The following is a 17,247-nucleotide window of genomic DNA, read 5'->3' as shown; positions in this document are numbered from 1 at the left end:
TCGGTCTTAATCTCAAAAAGCAGGGCCAGCTTGAGCACTCGTTTTCTTTTCAATTCAGAGATAGTTTCCGCCAATGTACACATATGGAAAGTAAAGATTAGGTTAGTCTTCAACGTCGACACAACGCAAGGGGTTCACGGACCAATTACGTCATTGCGGAACCTCCTTGCGTCCACCGCAATGGCCTGACGTGCGCCTCCCAAAAAGGTTATCGTTGCATCAAGGCTTCGCAGCAGCAAGGGCTGTGATTGGTCCGCTCACTAAAACCCGACCCAGAACCAAAACAGGTTCACGACTGCGTGGAGGCGTCGGCGTGTTCATTGCGTTGCGTCAACTTTGAACTGTAACTGAGCCTTAAGTCTAACCTGTATTATAAAGTCAATGTGCATTACACCCACACCAGGTGTGATGGTGGTTGATGGTTGGTTCAAGCAGCCTCACCTGGCCCGAGTCAGGAATATTGAACTCTGGGGCTGGGTTATGCTGCACACCTGTCGTGCAATGAAGTATCAGGGCATAGAGGGTAAACCAGCATTCAACCACACACACACTTCGCAATGTTTAAATGATTAAACCAAATTTAGTATTGGGAGTAAGTATGGGTACGGGATGAAGGAGCAGTAAGGGGGAAGGATTTGGGTCACTTGTGGAGTGGCGGTGATAGGATCCATCATTCACGTGTTCCGTCTTAGAATGAAGTAATCGTTTTGTAACATGAAGGCCGAATGGAGACATCTCCTATTCTGAAGGATGCAAGTGGATTTAGCAGTTGTAATAGAGGAAGCATCAACTGTTGTTGTAGTGATAGTCCAGTACAATGCTTCTTAGCATAGAGGTCAGGAACAGTATCCTAGTAATCTAAAATATATATCTGGTTTCTAAATCGGTTTGGCTATATCCCTTGTGATTGAGTTATCATGCAGATACCTTTTTAAACCAATGGTAACAATATTCTTGTTTTTGTTACAACTAGTATGTAATTAGAATCACATGTTCATCTTGTAGTCTGTGTGATTAGAAGCACAACATCATCTTGTGGTGGACATGGTAATAGATCCATTTCATCAAAAATGTTCATATGAAGCTGTTCAACATGAAGTGTTGATAATCTGAGGTTCATGTTGATAATCACCCAAAATAAAATAAAAATGACAACTACACAAATGAATCGCAGTGAAGCAACATTTTTAATGACATATCAGGAGAAAATTGTTTGGAGAAGATTAACAACATGAATGTGATATTTGCAGGCAACTGCTGGTTGGTCTTAGCAGCGATAGAGTCGGTTGATCCTCAGGATGTCATTCCGGGTCATTCCCCTTCTCTGGCCAATCCGAACACGGGAGTTTGGGATGGGGGTGATGCTGTCTCGTCCATTTATGGAGAAGGCTCTTCTGCCGTAGTGCATGATGGAGGTGTAATCGTAGGGGGTGTTCAGGTTGTTGGTGTTCTGCCTCTTGAAGTTGTAGGCATTGCGTCGATTGATGTTCCTCCAGTTGATCCTGACATACCGGTCACGGTCACTCCTGGTCTGCTCGTGGTTGAAGCCCAGAGCGTGGTTCAGCTCGTGCTGCATGATGCCGTAGTTCATGCATCCCGATCTCCTGAGAGAGAGTACCTGCCTGCCTCCTGTCCTGCCCAGAGAGGAGTAGCATCCACCTCCGCTCTGAACGCTGATGTGGTCGTACTGGTTCCGGCGGGGCACGAAGCGGATGCAGGTGGTCCGGTGGAAGGACTGCATGGCTCTCACAATTCGTGACCTCTCTGCGGAGGTGTAGGCTCTGCTCACTGTGTAGGGAATGGTCACAAGGCCATTGGAGGATTTTTTCCACAGGCAGTTTTTTCTAAAACACTTCATGGCGTTTCTGGTTGTTGGTAGAAGCAAGTCTCCCTCCAGCAGGATCTCACTGGAGCCGTTGTTGGAGATCAGAATCCTGGTGCTGATATCCATGTCCTCATTGTCTTCTAGGAGATCATCGACACTTTCTTCCCCCACCAGAGGTTGAGCCTGGGAGAGGTCTCCCTCCAGCAGGATCTCATTGGAGTCGTTGTTGGAGATCAGAATCTCTGTGATGATATCCATGTCCTCGTTGTCTTCTAGGACATCGGCCACACTTTCTTCCCCCACCAGAGGTTGAGCCTGGCAGAGGCCCAGCAAAAGCAGAAGGAGGCTGAGACAGGTCTTCATCTTCTGGCTCTCTCTGGTTGTTTCTGGACACTGGCACTGGAGCTTCTCTGGATGTCTTCAACGGAGAGACTCCTTAAGGTTTGTTGTCAGTCTGATTGGACCAGAGATTTTATACTGTGCTCTGCAGGTGTGTCTGTTGGAGGATTTAGGGTTGTGGTGCAGAATCTAAGGACTAAATAAACCTTTTAAGGGTGGACTCAAGCGACAAACCTACCGTTTCAAAACTGTCTGTTATTCAAAGGCTTTGAGAGGAGGGGAGGGACATTACTGAGTCAATGTTTATGCAAGAAAAATAAAACAAACTTAAATAGCATTTCAAGTTTTTAATTAATTTGATAATGCAGAATTCTACACCGCAGACTGACATTAATGTATTCTTTTTCCGACTTGATATCACTATCCTAACTAAGGTGTGCTTTTCTACTTTTATACATTGAGGGACAAACACAAGGACTTCCAAATGATACACTTAACTTTCAAACATCAATAATTCTTGTTGGACATTAAATGCAATACATGCTTTATTCTGTTGGAGGAAACATTATGTTAGCAACAGATGCATATTTACAAGCACAACTAATCTTTTAATGAATGCTCTGAGTAAATAAAAGTCAGGTTATGTTTCTTTTTTCAGGAAGACCAAAAGATGAAGCAGGGCTCAAAAGCTAGGTTAGGTAATCTTTTTTAGAAGCATCATTTGACATATTTATTTCATTTGTCTTTACGTCCCGACAGCAAACAATTGTTCCAATGTTCTGATAAAAGAAAAAAGATCTGCCACCTGTGGCTGTCGCAGGTCTGCAATAAGCTGTACCAATTAGTCGCGGGACTGTAATGGCTTACCTGCCTGTTTACCTAACTTCATGGCTACCTGCGCACACCCATGTCCATTCACTCACTGCACATGACCGGTGTCTCTCGAACGCCGAGGCAATAGGCTTGGGCGTTATCCATTTCCATACCTTCCTGACATTTCACCGGGTTTTAGGGTATATGAAGGTGTTTCTGTCATTTATTTGTATTAAAAATTATAAAACAAATAAAGCTGAGCTTCTGTGATAGAAGTCATTGTAGCATGGATGACATTGTCGAGCCTACGCTGCTGTGTGTCTAAAATTCTGTTTGCCAACTTCGACAAGTCTTGCCTGGTTTAAATACTCATGGCCTATAGAATAATGAATAGATGGGACATAAGCGCCCCTCCATAGATTCGGTCTTAATCTCAAAAAGCAGGGCCAGTTTGAGCACTCATTTTCTTTTCAATTCAGAGATAGTTTCCGCCAATGTACACATATGGAAAGTAAAGATTAGGTTAGTCTTCAACGTCGACACAACGCAAGGGGTTCACGGACCAATTACGTCATTGCGGAACCTCCTTTTGTCCACCGCAATGGCCTGACATGCGCCTCCCAAAAAGGTTATCGTTGCTTCAAGGCTTCGCAGCAGTAAGGGCTGTGATTGATCCGCTCACTAAAACCCGACCCAGAACCAAAACAGGTTCACGACTGCGTGGAGGCGTCGGCGTGTTCATTGCGTTGCGTCAACTTTGAACTGTAACTGAGCCTTAAGTCTAACCTGTATTATAAAGTCAATGTGCATTACACCCACACCAGGTGTGATGGTGGTTGATGGTTGGTTCAAGCAGCCTCACCTGGCCCGAGTCAGGAATATTGAACTCTGGGGCTGCGTTATGCTGCACACCTGTCGTGCAATGAAGTATCAGGGCATAGAGGGTAAACCAGCATTCAACCACACACACACTTCACAATGTTTAAATGATTAAACCAAATTTAGTATTGGGAGTAAGTATGGGTACAGGATGAAGGAGCAGTAAGGGGGAAGGATTTGGGTCACTTGTGGAGTGGCAGTGATAGGATCCATCATTCACGTGTTCCGTCTTAGAATGAAGTAATCGTTTTGTAACATGAAGGCCGAATGGCGACATCTCCTATTCTGAAGGATGCAAGTGGATTTAGCAGTTGTAATAGAGGAAGCATCAACTGTTGTTGTAGTGATAGTCCAGTACAATGCTTCTTAGCATAGAGGTCAGGAACAGTATCCTAGTAATCTAAAATATATATCTGGTTTCTAAATCGGTTTGGCTATATCCCTTGTGATTGAGTTATCATGCAGATACCTTTTTAAACCAATGGTAACAATATTCTTGTTTTTGTTACAACTAGTATGTAATTAGAATCACATGTTCATCTTGTAGTCTGTGTGATTAGAAGCGCAACATCATCTTGTGGTGGACATGGTAATAGATCCATTTCATCAAAAATGTTCATATGAAGCTGTTCAACATGAAGTGTTGATAATCTGAGGTTCATGTTGATAATCACCCAAAATAAAATAAAAATGACAACTACACAAATGAATCGCAGTGAAGCAACATTTTTAATGACATATCAGGAGAAAATTGTTTGGAGAAGATTAACAACATGAATGTGATATTTGCAGGCAACTGCTGGTTGGTCTTAGCAGCGATAGAGTCGGTTGATCCTCAGGATGTCATTCCGGGTCATTCCCCTTCTCTGGCCAATCCGAACACGGGAGTTTGGGATGGGGGTGATGCTGTCTCGTCCATTTATGGAGAAGGCTCTTCTGCCGTAGTGCATGATGGAGGTGTAATCGTAGGGGGTGTTCAGGTTGTTGGTGTTCTGCCTCTTGAAGTTGTAGGCATTGCGTCGATTGATGTTCCTCCAGTTGATCCTGACATACCGGTCACGGTCACTCCTGGTCTGCTCGTGGTTGAAGCCCAGAGCGTGGTTCAGCTCGTGCTGCATGATGCCGTAGTTCATGCATCCCGATCTCCTGAGAGAGAGTACCTGCCTGCCTCCTGTCCTGCCCAGAGAGGAGTAGCATCCACCTCCGCTCTGAACGCTGATGTGGTCGTACTGGTTCCGGCGGGGCACGAAGCGGATGCAGGTGGTCCGGTGGAAGGACTGCATGGCTCTCACAATTCGTGACCTCTCTGCGGAGGTGTAGGCTCTGCTCACTGTGTAGGGAATGGTCACAAGGCCATTGGAGGATTTTTTCCACAGGCAGTTTTTTCTAAAACACTTCATGGCGTTTCTGGTTGTTGGTAGAAGCAAGTCTCCCTCCAGCAGGATCTCACTGGAGCCGTTGTTGGAGATCAGAATCCTGGTGCTGATATCCATGTCCTCATTGTCTTCTAGGAGATCATCGACACTTTCTTCCCCCACCAGAGGTTGAGCCTGGGAGAGGTCTCCCTCCAGCAGGATCTCATTGGAGTCGTTGTTGGAGATCAGAATCTCTGTGATGATATCCATGTCCTCGTTGTCTTCTAGGACATCGGCCACACTTTCTTCCCCCACCAGAGGTTGAGCCTGGCAGAGGCCCAGCAAAAGCAGAAGGAGGCTGAGACAGGTCTTCATCTTCTGGCTCTCTCTGGTTGTTTCTGGACACTGGCACTGGAGCTTCTCTGGATGTCTTCAACGGAGAGACTCCTTAAGGTTTGTTGTCAGTCTGATTGGACCAGAGATTTTATACTGTGCTCTGCAGGTGTGTCTGTTGGAGGATTTAGGGTTGTGGTGCAGAATCTAAGGACTAAATAAACCTTTTAAGGGTGGACTCAAGCGACAAACCTACCGTTTCAAAACTGTCTGTTATTCAAAGGCTTTGAGAGGAGGGGAGGGACATTACTGAGTCAATGTTTATGCAAGAAAAATAAAACAAACTTAAATAGCATTTCAAGTTTTTAATTAATTTGATAATGCAGAATTCTACACCGCAGACTGACATTAATGTATTCTTTTTCCGACTTGATATCACTATCCTAACTAAGGTGTGCTTTTCTACTTTTATACATTGAGGGACAAACACAAGGACTTCCAAATGATACACTTAACTTTCAAACATCAATAATTCTTGTTGGACATTAAATGCAATACATGCTTTATTCTGTTGGAGGAAACATTATGTTAGCAACAGATGCATATTTACAAGCACAACTAATCTTTTAATGAATGCTCTGAGTAAATAAAAGTCAGGTTATGTTTCTTTTTTCAGGAAGACCAAAAGATGAAGCAGGGCTCAAAAGCTAGGTTAGGTCATCTTTTTTAGAAGCATCATTTGACATATTTGTTTCATTTGTCTTTACGTCCCGACAGCAAACAATTGTTCCAATGTTCTGATAAAAGTAAAAAGATCTGGCACCTGTGGCTGTCACAGGTCTGCAATAAGCTGTTCCAATTAGTCGCGGGACTGTAATGGCTTACCTGTCTGTTTACCTAACTTCACGGCTACCTGCGCGCACCCATGCCCATGCACTCACTGCACATGACCGGTGTCTCTCGAACGCCGAGGCAGTATTCTTGGGCGTTATACATTTCCATACCTTCCTGACATTTCACCGGGTTTTAGGGTATATGAAGGTGTTTCTGTCATTTATTTGTATAAAAAATTATAAAACAAATAAAGCTGAGCTTCTGTGGTAGAAGTCATTGTAGCATGGATGACATTGTCTAGCCTACGCTGCTGTGTGTCTAAAATTCTGTTTGCCAACTTCGACAAGTCTTGCCTGGTTTAAATACTCATGGCCTATAGAATAATGAATAGATGGGACATAAGCGGCCCTCCATACATTCGGTCTTAATCTCAACAAGCAGGGCCAGCTTGAGCACTCGTTTTCTTTTCAATTCAGAGATAGTTTCCGCCAATGTACACATAGGGAAAGTAAAGATTAGGTTAGTCTTCAACGTCGACACAACGCAAGGGGTTCACGGACCAATTACGTCATTGCGGAACCTCCTTGCGTCCACCGCAATGGCCTGACGTGCGCCTCCCAAAAAGGTTATCGTTGCATCAAGGCATCGCAGCAGCAAGGGCTGTGATCGGTCCGCTCACTGAAACCCGACCCAGAACCAAAACAGGTTCACGACTGCGTGGAGGCGTCGGCGTGTTCATTGCGTTGCGTCAACTTTGAACTGTAACTGAGCCTTAAGTCTAACCTGTATTATAAAGTCAATGTGCATTACACCAACACCAGGTGTGATGGTGGTTGATGGTTGGTTCAAGCAGCCTCACCTGGCCCGAGTCAGGAATATTGAACTCTGGGGCTGGGTTATGCTGCACACCTGCCGTGCAATGAAGTATCAGGGCATAGAGGGTAAACCAGCATTCAACCACACACACACTTCACAATGTTTAAATGATTAAAAGAAATTTAGTATTGGGAGTAAGTATGGGTACAGGATGAAGGAGCAGAAAGGATTTGGGTCACTTGTGGAGTGGCGGTGATAGGATCCATCATTCACGTGTTCCGTCTTAGAATGAAGTAATCGTTTTGTAACATGAAGGCCGAATGGAGACATCTCCTATTCTGAAGGATGCAAGTGGATTTAGCAGTTGTAATAGAGGAAGCATCAACTGTTGTTGTAGTGATAGTCCAGTACAATGCTTCTTAGCATAGAGGTCAGGAACAGTATCCTAGTAACCTAAAATATACATCTGGTTTCTAAATCGGTTTGGCTATATCCCTTGTGATTGAGTTATCATGCAGATACCTTTTTAAACCAATGGTAACAATATTCTTGTTTTTGTTACAACTAGTATGTAATTAGAATCACATGTTCATCTTGTAGTCTGTGTGATTAGAAGCGCAACATCATCTTGTGGTGGACATGGTAATAGATCCATTTCATCAAAAATGTTCATATGAAGCTGTTCAACATGAAGTGTTGATAATCTGAGGTTCATGTTGATAATCACCCAAAATAAAATAAAAATGACAACTACACAAATGAATCGCAGTGAAGCAACATTTTTAATGACATATCAGGAGAAAATTGTTTGGAGAAGATTAACAACATGAATGTGATATTTGCAGGCAACTGCTGGTTGGTCTTAGCAGCGATAGAGTCGGTTGATCCTCAGGATGTCATTCCGGGTCATTCCCCTTCTCTGGCCAATCCGAACACGGGAGTTTGGGATGGGGGTGATGCTGTCTCGTCCATTTATGGAGAAGGCTCTTCTGCCGTAGTGCATGATGGAGGTGTAATCGTAGGGGGTGTTCAGGTTGTTGGTGTTCTGCCTCTTGAAGTTGTAGGCATTGCGTCGATTGATGTTCCTCCAGTTGATCCTGACATACCGGTCACGGTCACTCCTGGTCTGCTCGTGGTTGAAGCCCAGAGCGTGGTTCAGCTCGTGCTGCATGATGCCGTAGTTCATGCATCCCGATCTCCTGAGAGAGAGTACCTGCCTGCCTCCTGTCCTGCCCAGAGAGGAGTAGCATCCACCTCCGCTCTGAACGCTGATGTGGTCGTACTGGTTCCGGCGGGGCACGAAGCGGATGCAGGTGGTCCGGTGGAAGGACTGCATGGCTCTCACAATTCGTGACCTCTCTGCGGAGGTGTAGGCTCTGCTCACTGTGTAGGGAATGGTCACAAGGCCATTGGAGGATTTTTTCCACAGGCAGTTTTTTCTAAAACACTTCATGGCGTTTCTGGTTGTTGGTAGAACCAAGTCTCCCTCCAGCAGGATCTCACTGGAGCCGTTGTTGGAGATCAGAATCCTGGTGCTGATATCCATGTCCTCATTGTCTTCTAGGAGATCATCAACACTTTCTTCCCCCACCAGAGGTTGAGCCTGGGAGAGGTCTCCCTCCAGCACGATCTCATTGGAGTCGTTGTTGGAGATCAGAATCTCTGTGATGATATCCATGTCCTCGTTGTCTTCTAGGACATCGGCCACACTTTCTTCCCCCACCAGAGGTTGAGCCTGGCAGAGGCCCAGCAAAAGCAGAAGGAGGCTGAGACAGGTCTTCATCTTCTGGCTCTCTCTGGTTGTTTCTGGACACTGGCACTGGAGCTTCTCTGGATGTCTTCAACGGAGAGACTCCTTAAGGTTTGTTGTCAGTCTGATTGGACCAGAGATTTTATACTGTGCTCTGCAGGTGTGTCTATTGGAGGATTTAGGGTTGTGGTGCAGAATCTAAGGACTAAATAAACCTTTTAAGGGTGGACTCAAGCGAAAAACCTACCGTTTCAAAACTGTCTGTTATTCAAAGGCTTTGAGAGGAGGGGAGGGACATTACTGAGTCAATGTTTATGCAAGAAAAATAAAAACAAACTTAAATAGCATTTCAAGTTTTTAATTAATTTGATAATGCAGAATTCTACACCACAGACTGACATTAATGTCTTTTTTTACCGACTTGATATCACTATCCTAACCAAGGTGTGCTTTTCTACTTTTATACATTGAGGGACAAACACAAGGACTTCCAAATGATACACTTAACTTTCAAACATCAATAATTCTTGCTGGACATCAAATGCAATACATGCTTTATTCTGTTGGAGGAAACATTATGTTAGCAACAGATTCATATTTACAAGCACAACTAATCTTTTTAATGAATGCTCTGAGTAAATAAAAGTCAGGTTATGTTTCTTTTTTCAGGAAGACCAAAAGATGAAGCAGGGCTCAAAAGCTAGGTTAGGTCATCTTTTTTAGAAGCATCATTTGACATATTTGTTTCATTTGTCTTTACGTCCCGACAGCAAACAATTGTTCCAATGTTCTGATAAAAGTAAAAAGATCTGCCACCTGTGGCTGTCGCAGGTCTGCAATAAGCTGTTCCAATTAGTCGCGGGACTGTAATGGCTTACCTGTCTGTTTACCTAACTTCACGGCTACCTGCGCGCACCCATGCCCATGCACTCACTGCACATGACCGGTGTCTCTCGAACGCCGAGGCAGTATTCTTGGGCGTTATCCATTTCCATACCTTCCTGACATTTCACCGGGTTTTAGGGTATATGAAGGTGTTTCTGTCATTTATTTGTATTAAAAATTATAAAACAAATAAAGCTGAGCTTCTGTGATAGAAGTCATTGTAGCATGGATGACATTGTCTAGCCTACGCTGCTGTGTGTCTAAAATTCTGTTTGCCAACTTCGACAAGTCTTGCCTGGTGTAAATATTCATGGCCTATAGAATAATGAATAGATGGGACATAAGCGCCCCTCCATAGATTCGGTCTTAATCTCAACAAGCAGGGCCAGCTTGAGCACTCGTTTTCTTTTCAATTCAGAGATAGTTTCCGCCAATGTACACATAAGGAAAGTAAAGATTAGGTTAGTCTTCAACGTCGACACAACGCAAGGGGTTCACGGACCAATTTCGTCATTGCGGAACCTCCTTGCGTCCACCGCAATGGCCTGACGTTCGCCTCCCAAAAAGGTCATCGTTGCATCAAGGCTTCGCAGCAGCAAGGGCTGTGATTGGTCCGCTCACTAAAACCCGACCCAGAACCAAAACAGGTTCACGACTGCGTGGAGGCGTCGGCGTGTTCATTGCGTTGCGTCAACTTTGAACTGTAACTGAGCCTTAAGTCTAACCTGTATTATAAACAGTCTATGTGCATTACACCCACACCAGGTGTGATGGTGGTTGATGGTTGGTTCAAGCAGCCTCACCTGGCCCGAGTCAGGAATGTTGAACTCTGGGGCTGGGTTATGCTGCACACCTGTCGTGCAATGAAGTATCAGGGCATAGAGGGTAAACCAGCATTCAACTACACACACACTTCACAATGTTTAAATGATTAAACCAAATTTAGTATTGGGAGTTAGTATGGGTACAGGATGAAGGAGCAGTAAGGGGGAATGATTTGGGCCACTTGTGGAGTGGCGGTGATAGGATCCATCATTCACGTGTTCCGTCTTAGAATGAAGTAATCGCTTTGTAACATGAAGGCCGAATGGAGACATCTCCTATTCTGAAGGATGCAAGTGGATTTAGCAGTTGTAATAGAGGAAGCATCAACTGTTGTTGTAGTGATAGTCCAGTACAATGCTTCTTAGCATAGAGGTCAGGAACAGTATCCTAGTAATCTAAAATATACATCTGGTTTCTAAATCGGTTTGGCTATATCCCTTGTGATTGAGTTATCATGCAGATACCTTTTTAAAGCAATGGTTACAATATTCTTGTTTTTGTTACAACTAGTATGTAATTAGAATCACATGTTCATCTTGTAGTCTGTGTGATTAGAAGCGCAACATCATCTTGTGGTGGACATGGTAATAGATCCATTTCATCAAAAATGTTCATATGAAGCTGTTCAACATGAAGTGTTGATAAACTGAGGTTCATGTTGATAATCACCCAAAATAAAATAAAAATGACAACTGCACAAATGAATCGCAGTGAAGCATCATTTTTAATGAAATATCAGGAGAAAATTTCTTTGGAGAAGATTAACAACATGAATGTGATATTTGCAGGCAACTGCTGGTTGGTCTTAGCAGCGATAGAGTCGGTTGATCCTCAGGATGTCATTCCGGGTCATTCCCCTTCTCTGGCCAATCCGAACACGGGAGTTTGGGATGGGGGTGATGCTGTCTCGTCCATTTATGGAGAAGGCTCTTCTGCCGTAGTGCATGATGGAGGTGTAATCGTAGGGGGTGTTCAGGTTGTTGGTGTTCTTTCTCTTGAAGTTGTAGGCATTGCGTCGATTGATGTTCCTCCAGTTGATCCTGACATACCGGTCACGGTCACTCCTGGTCTGCTCGTGGTTGAAGCCCAGAGCGTGGTTCAGCTCGTGCTGCATGATGCCGTAGTTCATGCATCCCGATCTCCTGAGAGAGAGTACCTGCCTGCCTCCTGTCCTGCCCAGAGAGGAGTAGCATCCACCTCCGCTCTGAACGCTGATGTGGTCGTACTGGTTCCGGCGGGGCACGAAGCGGATGCAGGTGGTCCGGTGGAAGGACTGCATGGCTCTCACAATTCGTGACCTCTCTGCGGAGGTGTAGGCTCTGCTCACTGTGTAGGGAATGGTCACAAGGCCATTTGAGGATTTTTTCCACAGGCAGTTTTTTCTAAAACACTTCATGGCGTTTCTGGTTGTTGGTAGAAGCAAGTCTCCCTCCAGCAGGATCTCACTGGAGCCGTTGTTGGAGATCAGAATCCTGGTGCTGATATCCATGTCCTCATTGTCTTCTAGGAGATCATCGACACTTTCTTCCCCCACCAGAGGTTGAGCCTGGGAGAGGTCTCCCTCCAGCAGGATCTCATTGGAGTCGTTGATGGAGATCAGAATCTCTGTGATGATATCCATGTCCTCGTTGTCTTCTAGGACATCGGCCACACTTTCTTCCCCCACCAGAGGTTGAGCCTGGCAGAGGCCCAGCAAAAGCAGAAGGAGGCTGAGACAGGTCTTCATCTTCTGGCTCTCTCTGGTTGTTTCTGGACACTGGCACTGGAGCTTCTCTGGATGTCTTCAACGGAGAGACTCCTTAAGGTTTGTTGTCAGTCTGATTGGACCAGAGCTTTTATACTGTGCTCTGCAGGTGTGTCTGTTGGAGGATTTAGGGTTGTGGTGCAGAATCTAAGGACTAAATAAACCTTTTAAGGGTGGACATAAGCGACAAACCTACCGTTTCAACACTGTCTGTTATTCAAAGGCTTTAAGAGGAGGGGAGGGACATTACTGAGTCAATGTTTATGCAAGAAAAATAAAAACAAACTTAAATAGCATTTCAAGTTTTTAATTAATTTGATAATGCAGAATTCTACACCGCAGACTGACATTAATGTATTCTTTTACCGACTTGATATCACTATCCTAACTAAGGTGTGCTTTTCTACTTTTATACATTGAGGGACAAACACAAGGACTTCCAAATGATACACTTAACTTTCAAACATCAATAATTCTTGTTGGACATTAAATGCAATACATGCTTTATTCTGTTGGAGGAAACATTACGTTAGCAACAGATGCATATTTACAAGCACAACTAATCTATTTAATCAATGCTCTGAGTAAATAAAAGTCAGGTTATGTTTCTTTTTTCAGGAAGACCAAAAGATGAAGCAGGGCTCAAAAGCTAGGTTAGGTAATCTTTTTTAGAAGCATCATTTGACATATTTATTTCATTTGTCTTTACGTCCCGACAGCAAACAATTGTTCCAATGTTCTGATAAAAGAAAAAAGATCTGGCACCTGTGGCTGTCGCAGGTCTGCAATAAGCTGTTCCAATTAGTCGCGGGACTGTAATGGCTTACCTGCCTGTTTACCTAACTTCATGGCAACCTGCGCACACCCATGTCCATTCACTCACTGCACATGACCGGTGTCTCTCGAACGCCGAGGCAATAGGCTTGGGCGTTATCCATTTCCATACCTTCCTGACATTTCACCGGGTTTTAGGGTATATGAAGGTGTTTCTGTCATTTATTTGTATTAAAAATTATAAAACAAATAAAGCTGAGCTTCTGTGATAGAAGTCATTGTAGCATGGATGACATTGTCTAGCCTACGCTGCTGTGTGTCTAAAATTCTGTTTGCCAACTTCGACAAGTCTTGCCTGGTTTAAATTCTCATGGCCTATAGAATAATGAATAGATGGGACATAAGCGCCCCTCCATAGATTCGGTCTTAATCTCAAAAAGCAGGGCCAGCTTGAGCACTCATTTTCTTTTCAATTCAGAGATAGTTTCCGCCAATGTACACATATGGAAAGTAAAGATTAGGTTAGTCCTCAACGTCGACACAACGCAAGGGGTTCACGGACCAATTACGTCATTGCGGAACCTCCTTTTGTCCACCGCAATGGCCTGACATGCGCCTCCCAAAAAGGTTATCGTTGCATCAAGGCTTCGCAGCAGTAAGGGCTGTGATTGGTCCGCTCACTAAAACCCGACCCAGAACCAAAACAGGTTCACGACTGCGTGGAGGCGTCGGCGTGTTCATTGCGTTGCGTCAACTTTGAACTGTAACTGAGCCTTAAGTCTAACCTGTATTATAAAGTCAATGTGCATTACACCCACACCAGGTGTGATGATGGTTGATGGTTGGTTCAAGCAGCCTCACCTGGCCCGAGTCAGGAATATTGAACTCTGGGGCTACGTTATGCTGCACACCTGTCGTGCAATGAAGTATCAGGGCATAGAGGGTAAACCAGCATTCAACCACACACACACTTCACAATGTTTAAATGATTAAACCAAATTTAGTATTGGGAGTAAGTATGGGTACAGGATGAAGGAGCAGTAAGGGGGAAGGATTTGGGTCACTTGTGGAGTGGCAGTGATAGGATCCATCATTCACGTGTTCCGTCTTAGAATGAAGTAATCGTTTTGTAACATGAAGGCCGAATGGCGACATCTCCTATTCTGAAGGATGCAAGTGGATTTAGCAGTTGTAATAGAGGAAGCATCAACTGTTGTTGTAGTGATAGTCCAGTACAATGCTTCTTAGCATAGAGGTCAGGAACAGTATCCTAGTAATCTAAAATATATATCTGGTTTCTAAATCGGTTTGGCTATATCCCTTGTGATTGAGTTATCATGCAGATACCTTTTTAAACCAATGGTAACAATATTCTTGTTTTTGTTACAACTAGTATGTAATTAGAATCACATGTTCATCTTGTAGTCTGTGTGATTAGAAGCGCAACATCATCTTGTGGTGGACATGGTAATAGATCCATTTCATCAAAAATGTTCATATGAAGCTGTTCAACATGAAGTGTTGATAATCTGAGGTTCATGTTGATAATCACCCAAAATAAAATAAAAATGACAACTACACAAATGAATCGCAGTGAAGCAACATTTTTAATGACATATCAGGAGAAAATTGTTTGGAGAAGATTAACAACATGAATGTGATATTTGCAGGCAACTGCTGGTTGGTCTTAGCAGCGATAGAGTCGGTTGATCCTCAGGATGTCATTCCGGGTCATTCCCCTTCTCTGGCCAATCCGAACACGGGAGTTTGGGATGGGGGTGATGCTGTCTCGTCCATTTATGGAGAAGGCTCTTCTGCCGTAGTGCATGATGGAGGTGTAATCGTAGGGGGTGTTCAGGTTGTTGGTGTTCTGCCTCTTGAAGTTGTAGGCATTGCGTCGATTGATGTTCCTCCAGTTGATCCTGACATACCGGTCACGGTCACTCCTGGTCTGCTCGTGGTTGAAGCCCAGAGCGTGGTTCAGCTCGTGCTGCATGATGCCGTAGTTCATGCATCCCGATCTCCTGAGAGAGAGTACCTGCCTGCCTCCTGTCCTGCCCAGAGAGGAGTAGCATCCACCTCCGCTCTGAACGCTGATGTGGTCGTACTGGTTCCGGCGGGGCACGAAGCGGATGCAGGTGGTCCGGTGGAAGGACTGCATGGCTCTCACAATTCGTGACCTCTCTGCGGAGGTGTAGGCTCTGCTCACTGTGTAGGGAATGGTCACAAGGCCATTTGAGGATTTTTTCCACAGGCAGTTTTTTCTAAAACACTTCATGGCGTTTCTGGTTGTTGGTAGAAGCAAGTCTCCCTCCAGCAGGATCTCACTGGAGCCGTTGTTGGAGATCAGAATCCTGGTGCTGATATCCATGTCCTCATTGTCTTCTAGGAGATCATCGACACTTTCTTCCCCCACCAGAGGTTGAGCCTGGGAGAGGTCTCCCTCCAGCAGGATCTCATTGGAGTCGTTGTTGGAGATCAGAATCTCTGTGATGATATCCATGTCCTCGTTGTCTTCTAGGACATCGGCCACACTTTCTTCCCCCACCAGAGGTTGAGCCTGGCAGAGGCCCAGCAAAAGCAGAAGGAGGCTGAGACAGGTCTTCATCTTCTGGCTCTCTCTGGTTGTTTCTGGACACTGGCACTGGAGCTTCTCTGGATGTCTTCAACGGAGAGACTCCTTAAGGTTTGTTGTCAGTCTGATTGGACCAGAGCTTTTATACTGTGCTCTGCAGGTGTGTCTGTTGGAGGATTTAGGGTTGTGGTGCAGAATCTAAGGACTAAATAAACCTTTTAAGGGTGGACTCAAGCGACAAACCTACCGTTTCAAAACTGTTTGTTATTCAAAGGCTTTGAGAGGAGGGGAGGGACATTACTGAGTCAATGTTTATGCAAGAAAAATAAAACAAACTTCAATAGCATTTCAAGTTTTTAATTAATTTGATAATGCAGAATTCTACACCGCAGACTGACATTAATGTATTCTTTTACCGACTTGATATCACTATCCTAACTAAGGTGTGCTTTTCTACTTTTATACATTGAGGGACAAACACAAGGACTTCCAAATGATACACTTAACTTTCAAACATCAATAATTCTTGTTGGACATTAAATGCAATACATGCTTTATTCTGTTGGAGGAAATATTATGTTAGCAACAGATGCATATTTACAAGCACAACTAATCTTTTTAATCAATGCTCTGAGTAAATAAAAGTCAGGTTATGTTTCTTTTTTCAGGAAGACCAAAAGATGAAGCAGGGCTCAAAAGCTAGGTTAGGTCATCTTTTTTAGAAGCATCATTTGACATATTTGTTTCATTTGTCTTTACATCCCGACAGCAAACAATTGTTCCAATGTTCTGATAAAAGTAAAAAGATCTGGCACCTGTGGCTGTCGCAGGACTGCAATAAGCTGTTCCAATTAGTCGCGGGACTGAAATGGCTTACCTGCCTGTTTACCTAACTTCACGGCTACCTGCGCACACCCATGTCCATTCACTCACTGCACATGACCGCGGTCTCTCGAACGCCGAGACAGTAGGCTTGGGCGTTATCCAATTCCATACCTTCCTGACATTTCACTGGGTTTTAGGGTATATGAAGGTGTTTCTGTCATTTATTTGTATTAAAAATTATGAAACAAATAAAGCTGAGCTTCTGTGATAGAAGTCATTGTAGCATGGATGACATTGTCGAGCCTACGCTGCTGTGTGTCTAAAATTCTGTTTGCCAACTTCGACAAGTCTTGCCTGATTTAGATACTAATGGCCTATAGAATAATGAATAGATGGGACATAAGCGCCCCTCCATAGATTCGGTCTTAATCTCAACAAGCAGGACCAGCTTGAGCACTCGTTTTCTTTTCAATTCAGAGATAGTTTCCGCCAATGTACACATATGGAAAGTAAAGATTAGGTTGGTCTTCAACGTCGACACAATGCAAGGGGTTCACGGACCAATTACGTCATTGCGGAACCTCCTTGCGTCCACCGCAATGGCCTGACGTGCGCCTCCCAAAAAGGTTATCGTTGCATCAAGGCTTCGCAGCAGCAAGGGCTGTGATTGGTCCG

At 44.2% G+C, this 17,247-nt stretch overlaps 4 protein-coding genes across 4 annotated transcripts; all 4 read right to left on the bottom strand.

Moving 5' to 3' along the window:
- Positions 1-1,267: 1,267 nt before the first annotated feature.
- LOC307091966 (high choriolytic enzyme 1-like) lies at positions 1,268-2,188 on the bottom strand (the record flags this gene model as incomplete). Its single annotated transcript, XM_079758818.1, has 1 exon — positions 1,268-2,188. One exon carries the CDS (start codon positions 2,186-2,188, stop codon positions 1,268-1,270), a length of 921 nt encoding a protein of 306 aa, XP_079614944.1.
- Positions 2,189-4,665: 2,477 nt separating this feature from the next.
- Positions 4,666-5,586, bottom strand: LOC307091863 (high choriolytic enzyme 1-like; the record flags this gene model as incomplete). The annotated part of the gene is made up of 1 exon (XM_079758698.1): positions 4,666-5,586. The coding sequence occupies one exon, from the start codon at positions 5,584-5,586 to the stop codon at positions 4,666-4,668; it is 921 nt and encodes a 306-aa protein (XP_079614824.1).
- A 2,470-nt stretch (positions 5,587-8,056) lies between these two features.
- LOC307071637 (high choriolytic enzyme 1-like) lies at positions 8,057-8,977 on the bottom strand (the record flags this gene model as incomplete). Its single annotated transcript, XM_079730686.1, has 1 exon — positions 8,057-8,977. The coding sequence occupies one exon, from the start codon at positions 8,975-8,977 to the stop codon at positions 8,057-8,059; it is 921 nt and encodes a 306-aa protein (XP_079586812.1).
- A 2,482-nt stretch (positions 8,978-11,459) lies between these two features.
- On the bottom strand, positions 11,460-15,780 carry LOC307071636 (high choriolytic enzyme 1-like; the record flags this gene model as incomplete). The annotated part of the gene is made up of 2 exons (XM_079730685.1): positions 11,460-12,332; positions 15,469-15,780. 2 exons carry the CDS (start codon positions 15,778-15,780, stop codon positions 11,460-11,462), a joined length of 1,185 nt encoding a protein of 394 aa, XP_079586811.1.
- Positions 15,781-17,247: the final 1,467 nt, after the last annotated feature.

Source organism: Pollachius pollachius, assembly GCF_949987615.1.
Source record: "Pollachius pollachius genome assembly, chromosome: 2".
Taxonomy (NCBI): domain Eukaryota; kingdom Metazoa; phylum Chordata; class Actinopteri; order Gadiformes; family Gadidae; genus Pollachius; species Pollachius pollachius.
The sequence above is the reverse complement of the archived record's forward strand: the minus strand, read 5'-3'. Positions and strand labels throughout refer to the sequence as shown.